Source organism: Hirundo rustica, chromosome 6 (genome assembly GCF_015227805.2).
Source record: "Hirundo rustica isolate bHirRus1 chromosome 6, bHirRus1.pri.v3, whole genome shotgun sequence".
Classification (NCBI taxonomy): domain Eukaryota; kingdom Metazoa; phylum Chordata; class Aves; order Passeriformes; family Hirundinidae; genus Hirundo; species Hirundo rustica.
The window spans coordinates 56,503,209-56,524,615 of NC_053455.1; the positions used below are offsets into that span (position 1 = coordinate 56,503,209).

The 21,407-nt window shown below is 37.9% G+C and overlaps 1 protein-coding gene across 1 annotated transcript in view; it reads left to right on the forward strand.

The window, feature by feature from the left end:
* Window positions 1-21,407, forward strand: part of SPON1 (spondin 1) — a 175,343-nt gene that overhangs the window by 43,925 nt on the left and 110,011 nt on the right. The window contains exons 4-6 of the mRNA XM_040067957.2: window positions 10,155-10,228; window positions 10,929-11,051; window positions 14,936-15,084. Of these exons, the coding sequence (XP_039923891.1) occupies window positions 10,155-10,228; window positions 10,929-11,051; window positions 14,936-15,084 (346 nt within the window). The remainder of the gene's footprint in view (window positions 1-10,154; window positions 10,229-10,928; window positions 11,052-14,935; window positions 15,085-21,407) is intronic.

Consider the following 21,407-nt stretch of genomic DNA (forward strand, 5'->3'; position numbering starts at 1 on the left):
GTCCTGCAGTTAAACGTGAGAAGCTGCACTGCAGGTATGGGAGAAAATTTTCATTAGAAAAATTTTTCTAGCAGGCTGATGTATGTATCTGGTGAAGTGTCTGCATGCCCACAGAAATCTAGAGCAGCTCTGCAGAGCAGGATTTGCAGTTACAATTTCAAGCACAGCTCTATTATAGTATGAAAGGCAAATGGATGAATTAACAAGGTGCTGGATTCTGGCCATCCTTCCTTGTATTGAATAGCATTTCAAGTCTCATGTGAGTTTACATTTGTGCACTGGGGAGTCCCTAAGAGTGGTCTGTAATATCATCAAGGGTCTCAGAACCTGAACACTGTATTTATCTTGATTCCTTGCTTCATGCGAAGCACCACAAAATCAATTCTGATTTGGTTCCTTAAAGGAGTAGCTATTTGTATTATTGCAGTTCTTTAGAAATTCTGAAAAACCACCCAGAAAAGGAATTGCTCTTTGCATGAACTGGCTGTGGAATTGATTGTTGTTGTCGTTCTCGTTACCTGGGTCGACAATTTTAAGGCTATTGTGAAAGGATCGAAACACTAAATTCAACCAATAATTGGGTGGGCCATTCCTTTTTTTTTCCCTTTCAGTAATTAGATACCCACTTTTCCAATTTTTCTACATCATTAGACATGCATTAAGGATCTTTGCTATCTGAACAGCAGCAGCCTGAATGCTTTTAGCCCTGCTTTCCTGAAAAAATGGATTTGTTGCTCCATCAGTTCACTGCTCCAGCAGAACACGGTTTGAAGCCTTGCCATGCACCAAAAAGCACATTTGATTTTTTTTTTTTTTTTTTTTAAATGGTTTCTGGGTTTCATTTGCTGCAGAAAGGGCTGGATTGGAGACCTGTGTCTAGGGAGGGACTCAGCTCTACTTGTTAGAGGGATAATGGGCTTGATGCTCTCTCACTGCTCTGTGTGGAGCCTCATGATAACCTTAATATCAACCAACTCATTTAAGTTTTACAGATTACCTGTCATATGGTTTCTTGCCCTAGATTCCTCTGACAATGGAATATAGACCAGATTTATATACACAGAAATAAATTTGTGCTCTCTTACGTTGCAGCTGCCTGGCAATGGTGGCTGAAGTAGATGTATGATGATGCGAGAAGCTCATATAAAAAGAATGTTCCACATGCAAAGATGTTCCATGTCATGATTGGTCATAAAGAAGTTGTCTTGCTCATCAGGCTTAATTTAGACAGAAAAACATTAATGAAAGGCATTTTTCTAGTTTCTTTGATTTAATTGTGGCCAAAACATTGTCTTCAATATGGCGAAGAAACACAAATAATTATCATTCTTCCTGCTTTTATAATAGTAATCTGTATTTTTGCCACACAGTTCTACTCACAAAATGCTAAATAGGTTCAGGCAAGTAAGTAAAATGAAGCTAAACTGAAGAGGAGGCAAATTTGACAGGTACTTGGATATGTATTGTCTGCATTGTCTTTTTCAGTAAGTGGCTTGGCTCAGTGAGAATAAAGTTCGGAGTGCTGTCCTTAAAATCTTCTGGTTTTCCAGTGGCCTCTCACGACTCATAAGAAATTCAGGCTGCAATTCCCTTTCTGATTAAGTGAAACTGAAGTTGGTAATTGGTTTCAGGAGAAGGTCAGTCAAGTGTCACTACAGTGTCACCTAGCAGAAGCACAAGACTGTGGGACACAGGTTTTCCAAAGACCCTCCATGTCAGTCTATCTGTTTTGTGGTTTTAGTTTTAAATTTTACGGTTTTAGTTTTCAAAGCATGCAACTTTTTTCTGACTCTTTTTCAGTTTGAATGTTTGGTGGGAACGAATGACTCCCCACAATAATAAACAAAGTCACATAGTTATACCTTATCTTTTTGTCTACAAGATCAGGAAATTTGTTTTCCTTGTTGCTACAGTTTCAAAGCCCTAGACCAACATTTGGAAATGTTTAGATGGCACTGCTTGGTTGTCAATCTCAAAACCATAATGGGCTCACCTCTGCCTGAAGGGTCACCCCAGATTTTCTCCCCAAAGTCTGAGCAATGAAAAGCTCTATTTACTTCTGTATCTCTAATCACACTTGGTGTATCTCAATTATCCACATTAAAACGTCTCCCTCTTGGAGTTTCTAATGAAGTTAAGAATCTAATTAACTGCACTTTTGTTCCAAATAAAATGTGGTAGGGCTGAATTCCAGCTCCTAGTCTATGCCTGCTTCTCAATATAAAGGGTGATTTATCATTCTAATCCCTGTCATTACTGCTTGCTCCTGTTCACAATGCTCCTTTAATAGTCTTATTCATGTGGTCTCCTTGTCCCGATGATTGAGGGAGATAACAGACTCTGGATCTTTTGCTTAATCCCTGGTCCTCTAAGCACAGTTGTAATCACTTCCTCTATGAAAGGCTGACCTTTATCCGGATCAACCAGACTTCAGGAACCCCACTGAGGCAAAAAGCTTCTTGAGACTGAAGGGTTTGTTTCCTCTCCCTGCTGCTGTATGTTGTTGTGTAGAAAATGCTTAAAATCGCCGTGAAAAAGGAATCACAATCTTCCAAGGAGTTTCATTAGCCCAGAGTGATTTGGTAGGGTGGGGGGTGTTAATGTTTATAATTTAAATATAATCACACCCACAGTCTGACAGTCTGCTGCTGAAGCAAAGAGATGTGCCTGGACTTGGTTCTCATCCTTCCTATGCATTTATCTTGGGCATTTATTGATCCATTTCCTAATCAGTTTCTGAATCATTCAACACTATTTACTTATCCCTAAGAGCCTTTTCCTGATTTTTGTATGTTTAGCAGGCCTTTTTTCTCCATCATTTGCTTGCTCTGTTGTAGCCAAAGTGCAATCAGTGCCACTGGCGCTGGCGGCTAATCAGCCATGAGAAGGTTGCATGATTTTGGCATTTTTAGGGCTGAAGTGGGAAGACCAAAGACCCTGATATATGTGTTCTCTACCGCTGCATTCTCCAAAAGCCTGTGTGTCATGACAGGTAGATGAACTATAAAAGAAAGGCCTCATAAAATCAGGCCTGATCTATTAAATTAATAGTAATATACCTCTTCTACATGTAGTTAAGCAATTTGCAAGTTCTCATGCCAAAACAGTCTTGATATGAAAACTCGTTATGATAGCCACCTATTCCGGGGTTTAAAAACAAATAAACAAATGCACCTGAAACAACAAGGGATTTGTCCCATGAAAATTGTAAAAAAACCCCCCAAAACTAAACAATACAAAACCTGAGAGATTTGACAGACAAGTAAAATATCTTTTAGTAACCAATAGAGTAATTGGCAAGAAAGCTATTAGTCAATTGAAGTTGCATACGAGGTCTGTAAAAACTGTATAAAATGAGTTGTGAAAATAAAGAATTGGCTTTTCCCTGCATAAGGATAGTAGAGTCTCAGCTAACTTATCGCAACACCTGCGTACCACAGTTTGGCAACAGTATTTGCTACAAATCCCTACTGCAAGGATTTCAGCAAGCAGAACAGTTGTAGGAGCTCGAGGCATTACTCTAACCCTCTTCTTAGCCACAAGCAAGAGTTAAACAATGGCAGAGAGGCTTGCTGAAAACAACCCTAACAATGTGGAGGAATTTAATAGATTAATTCTATTTCTTTGATAATTATGTGTTACATGAGCAGGGTGGTCTTTCAGCTGTTTCTTGAATGAAATTTGAATTTGCCTTCTTCCCTATATGCTGCCCCTTCAGGATGAGGGAAGTGGAAGAGCTACCAATAACAATGCTTTTACTGGTCCTTTATTTTCTTTCCTTTCCCTGCACTCCTGTCTTTCAGCATGAACACAGTGCCAGTGTCTCCTGGCATTATGTGGCTGAATGTTCAGTAGGCTCTGCAGTCCCTGCTGTCAGGGAGAGCTCTCGGAACAACCCAGGTAGATGAGTTCCAGTTGTTTCAGGCACTAATTCTTGGCAGATGAGATCCATGTCTCAGCTGCACTAGAGAACTGAGAAGTGTCTTCTGATGGCTCCAGTTCCACTCCTTAACCTCAAGTACTAAAGACACTGCATCAAAGACTTCCTCAGGGAAATACATTCACAACAGTAAGGTCTCTTTTAAGAAGCAGTATTAAGCATTTTAATATTAAATTAAGTTATCCTTGTTTCAGTGGGTGTTAATTTGTTCCATTAATTGTGGCGTTCACCTTCAGGCTGCTATTAATTCAAATGAAGACTTTTTTCGGATTTGAAAACATCAAATACATTATTCCAGTCTAGATTCCTGCTACTGACTATCCATTAATCAGTATTTGAAGAATGAGTGGGCTTTGTTAGGATATTGCTTTTGACAAATAAATTAATTTCTGTACAAGCAAATAGTTTACTTATTTAAACATAATTTCAACATCATGCTAGTTGACAGCTTTAAAAAAAATAATGGAATGAGAACTCTGTTATTTTTGTTTAATCTTCAAATTCTTCTTCTTCATCATTCATAAATATTAAAAATTTAGAACAATTTTTCTAAATTTTTGGAATTTTTTCTGGCTTCATTAACTGGGCACTCATGGTCATGCTTTAATTTTAATTCTTTTGGTTTGTGTGGTGTTTGAGTTTGGTTTTTTTTTTAATATATAAAAAAGTGGTGGTTCTTTTTTACTGCCCCAACCTGGAGTGGGAGAAGATTATTCAAGTGGGGAGGGGAATATGAGTACAGTATGAAGATTAAAAGCAATGCCATAAAAGGGAAAATATGCTTTTCCTGTATTTCAGCTGTCCACGTGGGCTGTGCAATAATGGCAAAATTCTTATTAAGAGAGGTTGAGCAATGACCTCAAATCAAGTAGGGAACTTGGGGACAGGTGAAGGGATATATGTGAGGGTTTGAGATACGGCCTTTGCCTGCGTGGTTGGTTTTCTTCCCCATCCTGCCGTATCAGGTCACACAGGCTGGCAAAAGGGGCATGGTTTGAAAACACAAAGAAATTAAGTGTTGAAGTTCCCAGTGTAAGTGGCCGAGTTTTACACGGGTTGCAGAGACCTTAAGCTGAAATAAATTGCTGCTTGATAAGGGTTTTTTTATTTTGCTTTATTTTTCATTTTGTTCTTAGGATTTGTTAGTTAGCACACGAGTGCTTTTCATTGGTTCTTACCACAGGTCAGCTCAGTTATCAGATAATATAACTTTGGGCTCACTAGCTTGAAAAAAACCCCATAGTCCCACCTTTGGTAGATTGTTTCAATCTACTCTATAAGAGCATTGCTTGGAATAACAAGATAAATCCATCCTCCAAACACTCAGTCCCATCCAATCTGTTCTGACTTGCCTTTGCCGTATAATTTATAATGCTTAGCTCTGAAATTCAAAGAGATTGCTTCAAAAAGTGGGGACTATAAAAGTGAAGATATAACCCATGAACAGCAATAGGCTTTAACTGATGTTGCTTTTTTTGTTTTAGTTTCTTTTGGGGATTTTCTTGCAAGTAACAGATGTAGCATTCCTGTCAGAAATTATCGTGTCAGTACGGCTTTTTATCCTGAAGATTTTAGTTTAATATTTATGTCCTGTGGCCATTCAAGCGAAGAACAGAGAGATTTTCTGAGGGAAAACAGAAGATAGCAGCATGCATAGCTGTGGTTTCCCCCAGAGCTTTTTGTTGTATTGTATTCATATATTGAATAGGATAGCCAAATTAGTCCTGAAGTCAGTGAGCCCCCGTGTAGTGTGTGGTGGCAGCCCCAGGTGTGACATGAAGGACACCAAAAGGGTTTGGAAGCAAGAGGAAATCTGTAAGAAAAGCTTTAGAGCTCTTTGCTCTTGCTGTGGCATTTCTCTGAATTGTATTTTCTGACAGTACATGTGAAATGCTGAAAAAATGAAACAAGGATAATCTGGTGTGCATTTATGTACTGAAGCTTTTAGAAGGGGAACATGTTTTATTGTTTTTCATAGGACTAATCTATTGGAGAAAAGATCCTCATACTGTACAGGCATGTAAATGTGGAATTATGGCAACACTGGTAATTTCATCTTTATTTCATCTGTTTTATCCGACATCAAATATCAAGTCTGGTTTGGGTTGTTTAAACTGCGTTAAAAACACACCTAAAACAAACTGATGAACAAACCCCACAAAATTACAATCAAAAATGCATCTTTTGTTTTAGCTTCTAAGTTATGCATTAAAAAATAAACAGTTTGATGCAATTTTTTAGAATGTTGGCACTTGTCAATGATGGCAGCTGACAGATTCTGATCTAGATGGAGCCTGTCATGGCTGAGACAACATATGTTCCTAATTGAAAATTATTTTTAAGAATTTGGTTGTCAAATATACTATTGGTGTAAAAAATGCTGGACATCTTTTGGCTGAAGGGTTGTATAGGCTTTCAGAGGAATTTTAATTTCTTTTTAATAAAAGTCTCCTAAATACTAGAAAAAGAAGTAAATATTGTTGGCAAACTTCTGTGAGTTTTTGTTTTCCCTGACCTTGTAAGTGCTTATCAGAAACACAGGGTTGGCTTGTTTTTAAAGACAACATAGAAGGAAATAAAATGAGAACATCCTAAATAATGCATTAGAATGACAAAACCCAATAGCATCAACAGAGTCGCAATAGATGTAAATTTGTGGTTTTCACATCACTTTCTAGTGTTAAAGTAAATGGTATATTTAGAAATTCTTTCTCTCCAAAAAACCCAACAAACACAAAAAAGAAAACTAACTTAACATCCTATTAATTGTTCTCAGTAGCTTTCTGGGTGGAAAAACAACTTATCATACAGTAATTAAATCAGTGAGGCATGGAATAATTAAATAAAATAATTTTGATAGCTAGAAGAACAAGACAAGTTTAACTCATGGGTAATATAGAGCAGGAAAAGTGTCTTATCTGCAACTCTGTAGATTATTATTCTTTCTCAACATCCAAGTAAACTTCGAGTATCCTCACCATCTCTGACAAAACCTGTTTTATTCAAATGTAACTCTAATACTGTACTTAATGGTTTTGATGTAAGCTTAAAAAATGTCATAGGAACAATTCTTACAAATCCTCTTCCCTACTTCTTTTGTCACATCACTACACCCACAGAGGTAATTTAAAATAAGAGTATTTCTTTTCATGCTAGGATTTGACAAAAGGATGAGGAAAACAATCTAGAGCTGTTTCTTCTGGTGTGAACTGGAGCATTTCCAAGGCTGGCCTGGATTTTTATGGTTTATGACATTTCCTGTTTCTTAATACCCCAAATGCCATTTCTGTGTCTTTGGCAGAGCTTTTCACAGGAGGGTGGTACAATAGTTGTGGGACTGGGCTGAAGAGGCACTTTTTTATTCCATGGAAATCTTTCAAGGCAGTTTTTTCCCACTGCCCTCAGACATGGTCTGACTAAACCAAGCCAGGATGGGGACATTACAAAGGGATATTGCCAAAGCAAATATTACAGAAGTAACCAGATATTCTTTCCTTTTCATGTGAGAACTAAAAATCAGAAATTATTACTCTTTTTGGTCAATTAATTTATTTGGTTTCCTTTATTAAAGAAGATGCTTTCAGGTGTAGAAATACCTTTACCTTAGCAGTTTTGCTCCTTAGTTTGGTGATGGAAAAGCTTAAGCATAAATCCAGAAGCCTTGCCTTGCAGAAAATGGGAAACAACCAGGTTTTTGAGTCAAATTTATTTCCTTCTTCCTTTATCTATCATTTTTTGATAGTCAGAGAGAAAAAGGTCAACAAGAAAATCAAGAAATTGAAGATCTACTTATATGTATTAATATGGGAGGGAAAGCAATTGGACTGCTCCTTTCCCATTAAGTTCAGAGAGCACTGGATGTTTGAAGTGGTGGGAAGGATTTATGTAAATTAAACATATGTATGCCTTGTGTAATTTTTTAAAAGCTTTCTTGCCTCTTCCTAGAAGTTCACCGTTCCATTTTTAGCTGTTTTTTGTAAGTCTTGAAGCCAAAGGAAAGAATCCTTGGTCCAAGGATCAGAACTTTTATAGAAGAATAAAAATTATGTCCAAAAAAGGGGAACAAAAGTAGCTATAAAAGCTAACAAATACTCTGAGCAGATGTTTTGGTCTGTGTTCAGTCTAAAAGCTGATTATTATAATAGTTAATATTTTAAAATGATTTATTACTGAGTATTTGTAGAGTTCTGTGCCTGCTTTTGGTATTTATGCAGCCATACAATGTGCCCACCCTGGTGCATTTGGAATCAGTACAAAACCTCCCATTTAAATTATTGGCTCACCATATAGTTTCAAACACAGCTGAAGTGACAATGACTCAGAAAGCTGTGAAGCTTTTGTTATTAGAAAAGGAACTGTTCCCTTGACATTTTACAGTGACAAGCTAACTGCAGCAAAAGGAATAATACAAGTACACTTCGGGCTTCAAAGAATCTTTCTCTATTTTCCTTTTTTCTGAAATAACTGGTAACTGCTTCTCAAATACCCGTTATATCTTTGTTATCTGCAGAATTGAGATCTTTGCCAAACAACTGATTTTGTATTTGTTTGGACTAAGATAATAGAATAATTCAGGGACTTCTGGAAGTCGTTTAGTTCATTCTCCTGCTTGAAGCAGGTGCTGAGCCTCAGTTTGGTTGTTCCCTCAGTAGGTTGCCAAGGCATGGATCTGAGCACGTTTTTTATATTTCTGGAGAGGGATGTTGCACAAACTGTCTAAGCAGGTGCCATTCCAGGGTTAAATCTCTTTGATTATCCTCATGGTGAGAGAGGTATTCCTTGTATCTGCATGACATTTCTTGTACCCCCACTTTCTGTCTCCTTGCAGTGTAGCATCCAAAAAGTCTTTGAATTCTGCTTTGGCTTTCAGTTTGAAGCCTGGAAGCTTTAAGGATCGTGCCACTGTCACAGTTTGGCCATTGGACTCTTATCCTTCCTGGCAGCTGTTCTGGTAGTTGTGTTTGTTCCATTTTCCCCCCTTTATTTCTTGTTAGAAACCCTGAAAAAGGTTTTTTAGAAAGGACGAAGAGTTTTTTGCACCCTTTTTGGGTTGATGTAGCTTTAAGAGGTTTGCTAAACTCAGTTATTCTCCCAAGTGCTTTGTAAGGTGAAAAGAAGGATTCCTTCCTCTCCTACACTGGCTTTGCCTCTTGGCAAAGGAAGCACAGCAAAATTGCATCTCATTTTTGGTAATTTTATGGCTGGGACGTTGTCAGAGGAAGGTTACATGACTGCAACAGCACATCTAAGCAGTCTTACTTCCCTTCTCACCTAAACTATCATGAGTGAGGAATAGTTCTAGACAGATTAAGATAATTATTTGACTAATACTGAAGTAAGACAAGAAATTGGCCCTTGCTGTTTAGAGTGTTAAATACAAGTGATGGTACAAAATGTTGCCAGAAGAATGTGTGCTTGTACTGGTGAACAAGGAACAGTGCCAGCTCCCAAAGCGTGTTGTCCTCAGGAAGCTCTTTGTCCATAGATTGTCTTTGAATTTAATCAAAATCTGCTTTCTTATGGAAAGAAAATAAAGTTTACACGTGAATTAATTTTTTATAGTTAAAAATGGTCAAAGAAGGTAGTTAAAGTTTAGTTGGCACTAAATCTATCCAGCCCCCTCAGCTGAGGAACTGAGGCACAGAGGCTTAGCAATTTACATTTTGTTTGAACTATAAGCCTCAATAAAATATTCCAGATTTAATTAATTTTAAAGCAGCTTGTCTTTTGGAACCTGTGAATTACTTTCAAAGACTTTACCTTATGCCAGCCTTTATTCTAACTTCTGTTTTATGTGATATTTGCACTGAGTTGCTGTCATATATCAGAAGTACTTATCTCTTTAGAATGCCATGTAATTTCCTATGAACAGCTGCTCACTATAGCTGTTGCATTTTTTGACTGAAATTGAATACAATTTTGGTATTTTAATATAAGATTTGACTGAAATATTGAATGCTCAGTTGACTGTCATGCATTTCAGTAGCACAGGTCCTCACCATATGCCTATGACCACTTCTCTAGAGGTAAATATATTTCAGGCTTCTGTAAAATGTGATGAAATGAAAATGCAAGTTGAAATAAAAATATCTTATCTGTAATTCTGTATTGTATTGTCAGTACAGGGACATATAACCATGTTTTAGCAGAAATCTATCACTCCTTTTTTGTTTGGGAAATCAATGTATTTCAATTTTTTTCCTCCCCTTTATAGAGCCAGTATTGTGCAGAAGCGCATAATTTATTTTCAAGATGAAGGCTCCCTCACCAAAAAAATTTGTGAACAAGGTAAGGTAAAGTAAGATATCTTTCTGATCTCCTCATTGTGTTTTGCATTTTTCTCTTAACACATTGTCTCAAACAAAAAGTTGGAGGTCTTGGACAGTTTCATCCAGGTTCAGATTTGGGATCTTCTATTCAGTTATGTTCTTCCTTATCAGATGTACTCCATTTCATGCAGTCTTCCTTGCCTCCCCCAAAATGTGATACTTGTAACTTTTTACCTGCTCTTTTTGTGATATCCACTGGTCTCCTGGGCACTTTGTTATTGAATCCTGGGCTATTTTATCCTTTCTCAAACCTAAATGTTGCAGCTGGTTATTGATCCCACTGGAGAGTTCATTCACTTTGTCTGTTCAGAAATTTCAAGCCTATTGTGTTTTGAGGTCAGCTGAGGTTGGTCCTTATCCAACAACCAGAAACAAACCCCTTTGGAATCTGAAGATAACTGAAATATTAATGCCTTCTGTTTGAAAATTGTGGATTTAAATCATTCCATCCACTTATAAATCTGGTAGAGATATTTCAGGGTTGTCGTTTAGTCTAACATTAAACTTAAAATGAAATTAAAATAAAGAAAAAAAGAAAAAAAAAAAAAAGAAGCATGTTTAACTCAGATTAACTTCCTGGAGTATTTATTATGGCAGCTTCACTGTCCTCTGGTTTGGAGTTGCAGCCATTTCCAACGGGTACTTTGATGATTTTTCAGACTCAGCCTCGGAAGGTGTGACTGACAAACCGATTTTAGACTGTTGTGCCTGTGGTACTGCCAAATACAGGCTGACTTTTTATGGAAACTGGTCAGAAAAAACACATCCCAAAGATTTTCCACGTGAGTATCACTCTTTTCCTTGTACCACACAGGGGCTCTGACGAGGGTTGGAGGTGGCTGTGTGACACAGCGTCACTTATTTACAGCTCAGCAGCGTAAATTGTGGCATATATGGAATCCTGCCGACACTCAGCATTGAAAATCAGTGCATCTTTCTGCACTATACATTACCAGTACATTCTATTGATTTGCCTGGCATTTTGAGCTGTGGTGTGTTTGAGATTGTATTTGCAAGATATCTTTGCGGGGAGAAAGGTTCCTTTCGTTTTGTTTTTTTTCTGACTGAAAGCTTAGAATGGCTTATAATGTAGAGGTAGGAAGCGAGATTTTAAGAAAAAGGACACGAAGGACAGGCAGGACACTAATATTGTGATTTTTCAGCTGTGCCAATCTACCTAGTTTGTTTTACTTCAAAGTATTTTGAATTATTTCAGTTAATTTTGGTGAGTTTTGAATCTTGCTGCCCAAGGATATTAATTGTATATACAGATATAAGAATACTCTGTCTTCTTTGTCATTGTTGGTTGAATACCCAGGTAAAAAGCACCTTCTGAACTTGGTCTGTCTGGGTTTTTAAGTGTCTGAACTACAGAATCAGTATTTTTGTTGCAAGTTTGCTTTCTGCAGTTACCCAAGTATCTGTAAAAAGCTGGAATTACAAAATTCTGTGTTAGTTGGTCTTTCATTGCTGAATCCACAGTCTGTGGAAAAAAAGCCAGAAAAATATTTAAAATATGAGTCACATTTGCAGGTCTTTAAACCTTGTTATGTTTTCTGTGGGTGATGTTTATTATAGAGGCTTTTTATGTTGATTTAAAAAAAAATATTATTGTCACAATGTCAGAATATCCTCATATAACTCAAATATGGTTTGTATCAGCTCACAGTTTTAACCACCTAAGCAATGTTGCTTGTGTTGAGTTTGAAGCACAGCTTTGTTCAAATACTATTGGTCAGCATAGCACGGGGGAGATAAAATAAGCAAAGCCAATAATTGCAGGAATGCTCTTTCAGGCTATTGGATGATTTAAATATCTGCTGAGTGTGAGCCTTATGTGCAGTATTTGCATGGATTCAGCCGGTGGTTAGAAATAGGCCATGAGAAAAGGACTGAGAGCTATGAAGTTACTGTGGTTGGTGATGTACTGTTGGGGATAAATGGCCTTTTCTTTTACCTCCAAGTCGGTGAACTTGTGAAGGATATGGCTGCACGATGGAAAATAAGCAAGTTGCAAGAGTTTGCCTGCTATCTCTCCCCAGTTAAAAAATGGTGAATTAAATCAGTGTCTGCCATAAACTGGAAAAGTGAAAAAATACCCATTTGATATGTGATACATGATTAATCCCAGCAATAACAGCTAAAAAGATTTTGAATTAAAATTTCTGAAAGTTGAGGGAAAGATCTCATCCAGATACAGTGATGTTAAAAATGAAACCTAGTCATTGGCATTATTCTTAAAAATGTTGAGCTAGTGCAGCAATTACATTAAAATAAAATGTTATTCATTGTGGTAGGTCACAAATTATTTGCCAAGCCACAGCATAAAATTTTCTGCTCTATTCTTGTACCATCAATAAGGTTGGAGTAGAAAGCAGATCATAAACTTTTTTTTTTTGCATCTCTTCTTTATCTTCTGATTTGCTTTAAAAAAGCCTGAAGGACGTGCACTTTGTGCGTTTATTTTCTCTGGGTGTCACCCATTTTTGACAACAGAAATCCATATGGTCTTCATCATGATATGATATGAGCACTTCTGTGAAATGTGTCAGAGGATAAATTCTGATGTTGTGATGGCACCTTGATTTTGCTGCAGAAATGCTCATGTAAGTGTATTGAGAAATTGAGAAACTACTCAAAGCTACAAGAATGTAATGAAATAACAGCATTGGAAAGCTGTCAGTGTTCTGCTGGCTCCCTTAAGACCTGGAGAGTGACATTGGATGCAAAACAGCTCTGGCCTCATGCTGCTCAGATTATGTGATGCAAAGAAGTTTCTTTGATGGTCAGAGGAAAGAGCTTAGGAAATACCAAGTTGTCTCTTTGTTCTCACCAGAAATGGACGGCTCGAGGTGAGGAGTGAAACATTTGCAAATGTAGCAGAGTTTGGTGAAAAAGTTGAGGGTAGGTGTGGTAGGACTTTGAACAGCTCATTTGGGCAGGTAGGTGGGCCAGGAGCTTTCTCTGCAGAACCAGTATTTTTAGGGAAGGCTGCTTGGTGGAACGGGCTGTGCTCTGATTGCAAAGGCATCAGGTGTTCCTGTCCTGGGCAGGGCGGGAGAGAAGCTTTGGAGCACAGGGGACAATCCCTTATCCTTTCAACCAAAGACTTAGGGGCACTCAGGTTCCTCTCTGTGGTGACCCGTTTCTGCTCTGTAGGGACTCTTCTCTTTCAAACAGCTTGGGTGTCACTTGCTGTGCCTCAGGGTGAGCTGCTGTCCATGGCTTGTGGGCCAGTCAGACCCCTGTGCCAGGAGAGGATGGGCAAAGCCAGAGTTCTCCTCACCAGGGCTGAGTGCCAGCATCTCTCTGGGCTTTGACATGGTGCCACTGTGTATTTAAGGAACAATTGCTAGATCTTGGGTCAAGAAACCAGCTCCTCACGTTGCGGTCTCTTTGGCCATGGAGGAGGGAAGGTTTAGTTTTGTTTTTTCCCACACATATGTCTTAATTACTGATTCGCTTTAGTTGGTTGTGAAAACATCAGGACTGGTACAGTTCAGAGCTCTGGAAGTGTATTTTGGTCCAAGTTTAGGAGGGAAACTATGAGGGCTCTGTTTGCTGCTCTGCTAGGCCATCTCCCTCATCTATCTATTCTGCTTCCTACATTTTTCTAGCTTTTTTCCCCTGCTGTTGGTGTTCATTTTTTTATTTCTAATCTATTTTCTGCTCTCCCATGATTAGGTTCCTGCATCTGACTTCATACAATTCTCTCACTGTCCTTTTCAATTTCATTGTTCCGCCTCTCACATCTTAAATTTGCATTCCTTTTATTTACTTCATTATTCATTTTTCATTCATTTATTCAGTTTGCAGCTGTTTTTTACTGCTGCTCTCTACCTTTCACACTGCAAAGAAAAATGTTAAACCTTGTCTCACTCCATCATTCTGACTCCCTCATCTCCTCTGGGCTCTTCCTTGTTACCAGACTGTCTGCTTATGTGAGCAGTTCATTTTCTCACCCTTTTCCTTTTAAGCCCATATATCTGCAGAAAGTTACTTGACACTTAAATGAATTCATTTTTATTCCTGGGACTGTGGGACTTCTGTGACTCCTTATTTCTGCTCAATTCTCTTTTCGATTCTGTCATACTTCCCTAACATATTTTTCTTTAAAATTTCATTTATTTATTTATTTATTTATTTATTTATTTATTTATTTTTCTTCAACAAGACGAGAAGCAAGATTGGGAATCCTTTTGCTTAGCTCTAAAGCTCTTACATTATGAGAAATCTGAGCAAGAAAACTCAGTGAAGATAGAGGTGAACACAGAAAAATTTACTTCTTCACTGCCTTCAGTAAGGAAAAAGCTTGCTTTTAAAACTGAGGGTGACCACTGAAGTCTCCCCTTGCAGGTTTCCTCCTCAAAAATATTTTACATAGAAACTTTAAATTAAAGGCAGCTTAAACTTCCTGAAGTGAGACCTTTGGTGAGGAAAAACTATTCTAAGCCTATTTGTTTTTTGGGGCTGCTTTATACTTGATTTCAGTCAGTCACTGGCTTGTTCTTCCTACTTGAAAGATGTTTACTGGTATAGTGAGAAGTGACATCATGCAAAACCCTCAGGCGTGGGGGCTGCAAAACTTTATTAAAAGTCAGGAATTGCACTTTGAGGCTGTCTCGATGGTTGTTTGATTTGTTTTGTTTTTTCCCCCCCCGGAAAGGACGCACCAACCACTGGTCTGCCATCATTGGTAGCTCTCACTCCAAGAACTACATCCTGTGGGAGTATGGAGGATATGCCAGTGAAGGTGTCAAGCAAGTCGCAGAGCTGGGGTCCCCAGTGAAGATGGAAGAAGAAATTCGACAGCAGGTAGGTGCATTTTAGTGCATGCTTTTAAAAAAGGATCCTCACTTGGCCTGCGAACAATTTGTCATTGACATTGTCTGTGAACGTGATTTTGCTGAATAATTCTCAGTTCAGTGGAGAAGGAGTTTTGTGTGTCTTTCTCCATTCATTCTTACCCTGGCAAGAGTTTTTGTCCAGGAAAAGACAAGTAAGTAGCAGCATTCTGGACTTTGAAAATCTGTGTGCCACTGAAAGCATAAATCAGAGGTAGCAAAGTGAAACTCACCTTTTCTGGCTTAATTGTGAAGACACTTTTTTACAAGAAAACTTCGAAGACAGCAAGCAATGCCTCTGCCTTAAAATAGGGAATGATTATTTGCCATTTAGATTCACTTTGCAGGGTGCTACGTTTTGCTTCTTGATGAATCACCTCATTTTGTGTTATACAAATATCTAAAGTGCTGTGTTTCCCTGCTCATCATTATTTATGTAGCACAAGCATTCTTTCCTCAATAATCCCTTCTTCAATGAAAATAATCTGTTCCTTAATGTTGAACATGTGCACAAACCCCTCTGTACTCTTCCTCACTTTTTCTAAATTTCTGTGGATCTCTCCTATGTTTGACACTTCTGAAGATGAAGTCAGCAAAAATAAAAACATAGTTCAAGATTATATTGTTGATTAATCATTCTCCTTTTTTGCTGCATGTTAAAGAGACAGTATTTCGAGACCTCCAGGGTAGGTTGTATACAGGGTTACACTGAGACTTAAAAAAAAAAAATAAAAATCAATTATATTTGTATAAACAGTGTAAAGCAACCTCAAAGACTGTTTTGAGAAAACTTGTACAGCAAAAGGCTTTGTGTGCTAAATTTAATTTGCTTTTTTGTGATGCTTTTGTGTATATAATCATGGTACAAGAACAGCTGGTGTATTTGACAAGAAACTCCCAAATCCAAGAAAAATAAAATAAAACCAGCTTATAACTTAATATATAAAAGGGATAGAAAAGGGATATGGAGGGGAAAAACCAATTTCAATGTGGGGTGAAATGTGATTGTGGTTACATTGTCTCTTTAAACCATAATAAACCTTGGTATACCTGGAAATAGAAAGTAGGCCTTGATGCTATGCAGAAAAGTGGTTGGATTTTATCCCAGCAATATAATATAAACCCAGATGGATTAAAATTGTAGCAGAGTATTGTATATACCACATGTAACTTATCATTTTTTGCTGCTTACTTGGGAAATCAATATTTTCTGGTACTAGGCCCACATGGAATGAAGAAAATAGACAATTTTTTATTGCAGGAGAAAATTTCTGTTACAGTCTTGGTGAATACTTTATAAATGGGGGTTTGGCACATCAGAATTGGGACTGTACAAAGATTAGGTCTTCTCCTGAAGCAGCAGGAGCAAGAGGAATGTGTTGGGTGAGGAGCAAGCAGGGGTGCACTTGTGAAAGGTCATTCTGAGTACTGAGAGAAGGGCGCAGGATTTGAAAGAAGTATGGAAAAAAATGAAAATCATGCCTGTGCTTTCCAGATCTGGCTTCTTTATGTCATTATGTGCCATGTATTTGCAAAAAGGGGATGTATTTATACACTGGATTCAGCTCAGAGGACATTGAGTGAATTCCAACATCGAGATGTCTGATTGGGTCATCCCTGCAGGAATTCCCCTGCTTCTCCTGGGTTAGTTTGTCCGAGTAACCAGCCAGTATTCTAAGTGGATCTCACTTAGAGCAGTGCAGCATATCATTGAATGCCGTAACTTTTTTTGTTGTTTGTTTATTTGACTTTTTTTTTTTTTCCTTCTTTTTAACATGTACTTAAACTGCACTAATATTTTTGAGGGATTTTGAGGTAAAATTCTGCAATGAAGACAGCAGAGTAATGGAGTAATGCCAGGTGCTAATTTGCTGACATTTAAGTCAGGCTGGTATTTTTCTTCTTTTTTTTTTTTTTTAATTGCACTTTGTCCCTTCCAATATTCCTACCTGCCTAGAAACTTGAAATTTGATAATTTTGTTTCCTTCCCCACATGTTGCAATCTACCTCAGGATTTATTTGCTCCTTTTCAATTTCTTATTTTACCTTTCTTTCCACACTCTACTGTCCTACCAGTCTTGTGGTGCGGATTGATGGGAGGACGCAATTCATTAAAATCACTCTCCAAGCAGCTTTGAAAATGCAGGAAAGGCAATGTTTTGTTTAATTCTGGTGCCTGGAGTCAGAGCTCACTCACAGCAGTTAATGCACTTCTTCCAAGGCCATGCTTGGATTTGGGAATCTGCTGTGTGTCTGAGTATTGTAGGCTGTTTCTTAGACAAGCATGCAGAGACATATTTATGCAAACAGCATTCATCACTGACATTGCCCAAGGTTCTATTAAAGGAAAAAAAAAAATCTAATTGTTCTTGTGTTTTATTACCAAAATATTTACGGCGTATAAAGGAAACAACAACAACAAAAGGTCTTTCTTTCAAGGAGCTTTATTAAGTAGTGTCTTAATAATTACTGTGCCATTAAATAAAATATCCTGAAGCGTGAGCATTGTGCTCCCTGTATGGCAGGATGCTGCATCATCAGCAGCTTTTCTCCCTGACCTGGCACCTTGGGCTGCTCTGGTTTGTGTCTTTGCTGCAAAGAGCCCGTGGGGGGTTTTTGCATGGATGATCCTGGGCACTGTAAACTTGCTCTGTATTTTGTTTATCTGGGAGATCTTAAAGGAACTAATCAGCCTTTTTGTTAAACTGTTCCTGGCAGCCTGGAAGGAAAGCCTGGGCACATAAGAGTTTTACTAAAACAATCTGTCAAGTGGTTGATGTGTACAATGGGATAATTCATGCGTTAGACTTCAGGGGTTATAAATGAGCAAACAAAGGCTGGAAGAGGAATTATGTGAGGGGAAGAATGTGCACTGACCTCACATACCTCTGAGATATATTCACACTTTCACTTTGTTTTGAGAAATTCTGATTTCTCCTGAACCCACTATTTGATAAACTCGTAGGAAGCGAATGCAGAATTTGAAAGGGAAATTCTGCATTCAGATTGGGATTGCTCTGTTTAAACAAATGAACAAACAAGATGGTTAAAACATGAATCAGAAGGAGTAAAATGTAGTTCTAAATCTCATATTCTAGGCTGATGAAAAGACTAAAATAAAAACACTGTTTTAAATATCTCTCTCCTTAAGAGGAATAATTTGGTTTTTGCCTAATTCTTGCTGAATAAATATTCAGTCGTTTTGCCACCAGTTCTTTTTTAAAGCAAGATAAGTAATATTCTGTAGCTCGCATCTTTCTCCAGAAAATGCAGTATGAGCTGTCTGCATGGTCCCTATGGACCCACAGGTGACATTCTTACAGGTTTGGTTTAATGCCCTCTGAAATGTCAGTCAGTGGGATGACTTTTTAGATTTTCTTCAGCATCCTCAGATGAAAGCTGAGAGTGCCTGAAGACCTTTCAGAACAGCAAGTGCTGTTTTCCAGGATGATGCTTGTGAAGTTTTAGACACAGGATAATTTAAATTGTCCATGTGAATTGAAGGTGAAACCTGAAACAGCAAAAAAAATCTATAGAAAAAATATGCAGTTGTTATGACCCAATGTAAACATTTATCTTTACAAAACAGTCCTGATTTGGATTTTTTTTTTTAATAAAAAGAAAGAGTAAAAATTAAAGTAAATTCATAATTGGATTAATCTTCATTGATTGATCATTTTTTTTTTAAGTAATTGTAGTTTTTATTTGAATAATTACCATTTTCTGGCCTGTTTTGTAAGGCAGTGCTGTATTCTTCCGCAGAAGAATGGGGTCATTAGATTTTCCTGGCTGAAGCTGGTAAATCACCTGAATTACAAAGAGGAATCTGCAGGATATTGATCATTTTTTTATTATAGCACTGGGCAAATGATTGTGTTTACTGAGAGAAGCTCCAAAGTTTGCTTTTTGAGTCAGCTGTTTTTGTGTGCTTAGGGAGGTTAAAATCAGCCTGGGAGGTTCAACTCAGTTGACTTGTGCTTGACAGAACAGCTGAAAATTCTCCCTGAACACTTCACCTCAGAGACCAGGAAACCCCTGACAATACCTGGCAATTAGGCTGGGAATCACACTGGGAAAGCTGATTTTTGTTGATATAGTTCGGTCTGTGTTTGTTTAAGGGTACTAAATTAGTGACAACATGGTGGCTTGGCCTTCCTCGGAGGAGGAGATTGGAACACATGAAGGGACTTTGGGTATTTTGCCGTTAAGTGATATTGATATTCCTGCTGCTGGTGTTACTCAGAGGAACCAGAAGGAATTGGCCACCTGGGATGTTTTACCTTTTCTTGACCAAACCATCTACGTCCCCACAGAGCCCCTTTCTCCTCAGTCCTCAGGGAGGGCATTTTTGTTCCCATCCAGATTCCAGAGGCACCAGCCTCTCCCTGTTGAAAAGACAGGAAAATTATCGTGGCCATAAAGCAGGCTTTATGAAAAGCATGGCTGCTGCACTCCCAAACAGTCCTAAAGCCCTTTTAGGTTTCTGTGAGAAGCCCACAGAATTTTTCAGTGGTTTTGGACTTGGTGTAGCAGTGAAGTAGCAGAACTCTGTCCCAGCATGCTTTCCACTTTAGTTACAGCCTGACAGCACGGTTTTAATGGGGTATTTATTCTAATTCTGGACAGATCAAGCTGCTCAGTCATAAATTGGCTTCTAGACTTCTGTTTGCTCAGTTAGACTCCTTTGCACTCCGTGCACACACCTCTGCTGTGAATTATGATACTTTTTAATGCCTTTTGAAAAGGCTAGATGGTAGATTTATCATGCTTTCCTTTTGGAAGATCTACCTTATATAATGATTCAAAATCTCTGGCATTTTGGTAATTAGAAATTTTGAAACCCTTGTGTACTCTGTTAAATTTCATAAAGTATTTCTGCCAGAAAGAAATAGTTGTCTACTTATGTCATAAAGAGAAGCTTTATGTGCCAATAAATAACTCATACAGCAGTGCTCGAACACCTCTTCTAGGGGGGCTTCCGTCTTTTGATAATCTTCTCTTGGGAGCTGTAATTACAATGATTCAGTTGGTGTTGTTTTCATTAAAAAAAAAACAAAACAAAAAAAACCCAAAAAACCCCCCAAAATGTTCATCCCAACTCCATTCTTCTTTAGTATCTGCTGATAATAAAGATATGCTTCTCTAACAAAAAATGAGCTGATGCTGCATTCTGTGCCACAAAGCACCTTTTCTTAGTCTAAAAGCCATTGAAGGTAATGTGACTCTTTCACAAAATTAAGTTCTGACAAACCATTTTTAAGCAGTGCATTATTTTCTGGGCCAAAACATGAAAGATTCAACACACTTTTACTAGTTCAGCCAATAAAAGCTGCATAGAAAAACTTGTATTTGAGTCCTCTGAAAATACCATTGTGCTAGGGGCAAACTCTCAGTGATTAGAGCACAGTCCTTGTGCCACAGTTGCTCCATGTGGGTTTCTTCTGTCTGTAGGGTCGTGAGAGCTGGCAGATGTTGAACACATTTTGTACAAAATGTCTTTTCTATTATCGTGGTCGTCTCCCTGGTTTGGAACACCAGCCAAAATGTAATTTCGAACTTTTACGTAGCCTTTGGTCAAAAACTTCAGCAAAATAGTGGCCTAGTTAATAATGCCTTATTTTCTTCATTCCTTCCTGCCTTCCCTCATCCCTTGCCAGCTGAAGGCTTTCTTTCTGATAATAGACAAGGAGATATAATATTTGGAAAACTAAACTTTTTTTTTGCTTTAATTTTCTGTGCCTTTAACAGCCATTGCTATTTGATTAATCAGTAAAGCACCTAAATTTTTAAAATTCCACCTTGTGAGCTCTCATCTCGCTTAATGAATTCCAGAGGTTTCACACCTCTAACTTTTATGAGAGTCTTTGAGATTTTGCCCTCTGAATAATTACTCAGTAATTGATATGAAATGATTTGCATAACCAAACAATGATTTATGGTGTTAAGTTAGCTCAACATTTAATTTCTCCTTCATTTACTTCAAATTGCCTTGCTGCTTATTTTCTTCTAGTCATCACAGACTCTCCATTTCTGATAAAACTGGGAGAAACACACCTTTTCAGTAAAATCCACTAATCAGCTTCTCTTTGAATAAAAGATCTTCAAACATTTTTTTGCAGAAGACAGACCTTCCAAGAATAAAAAAGTAGGCTTTACTCCAAGACCCGTCTTCTCAGTGAGTTCTGATACTAAGTTGTGTCGAAATGGGGCCAATCAAAATTCCTACCGTTTTTTCAATCTGTAATAGCTAAGAGTCCCATCAAAGCTTATGGAGATTTTCTCTGGCCCTTTGAT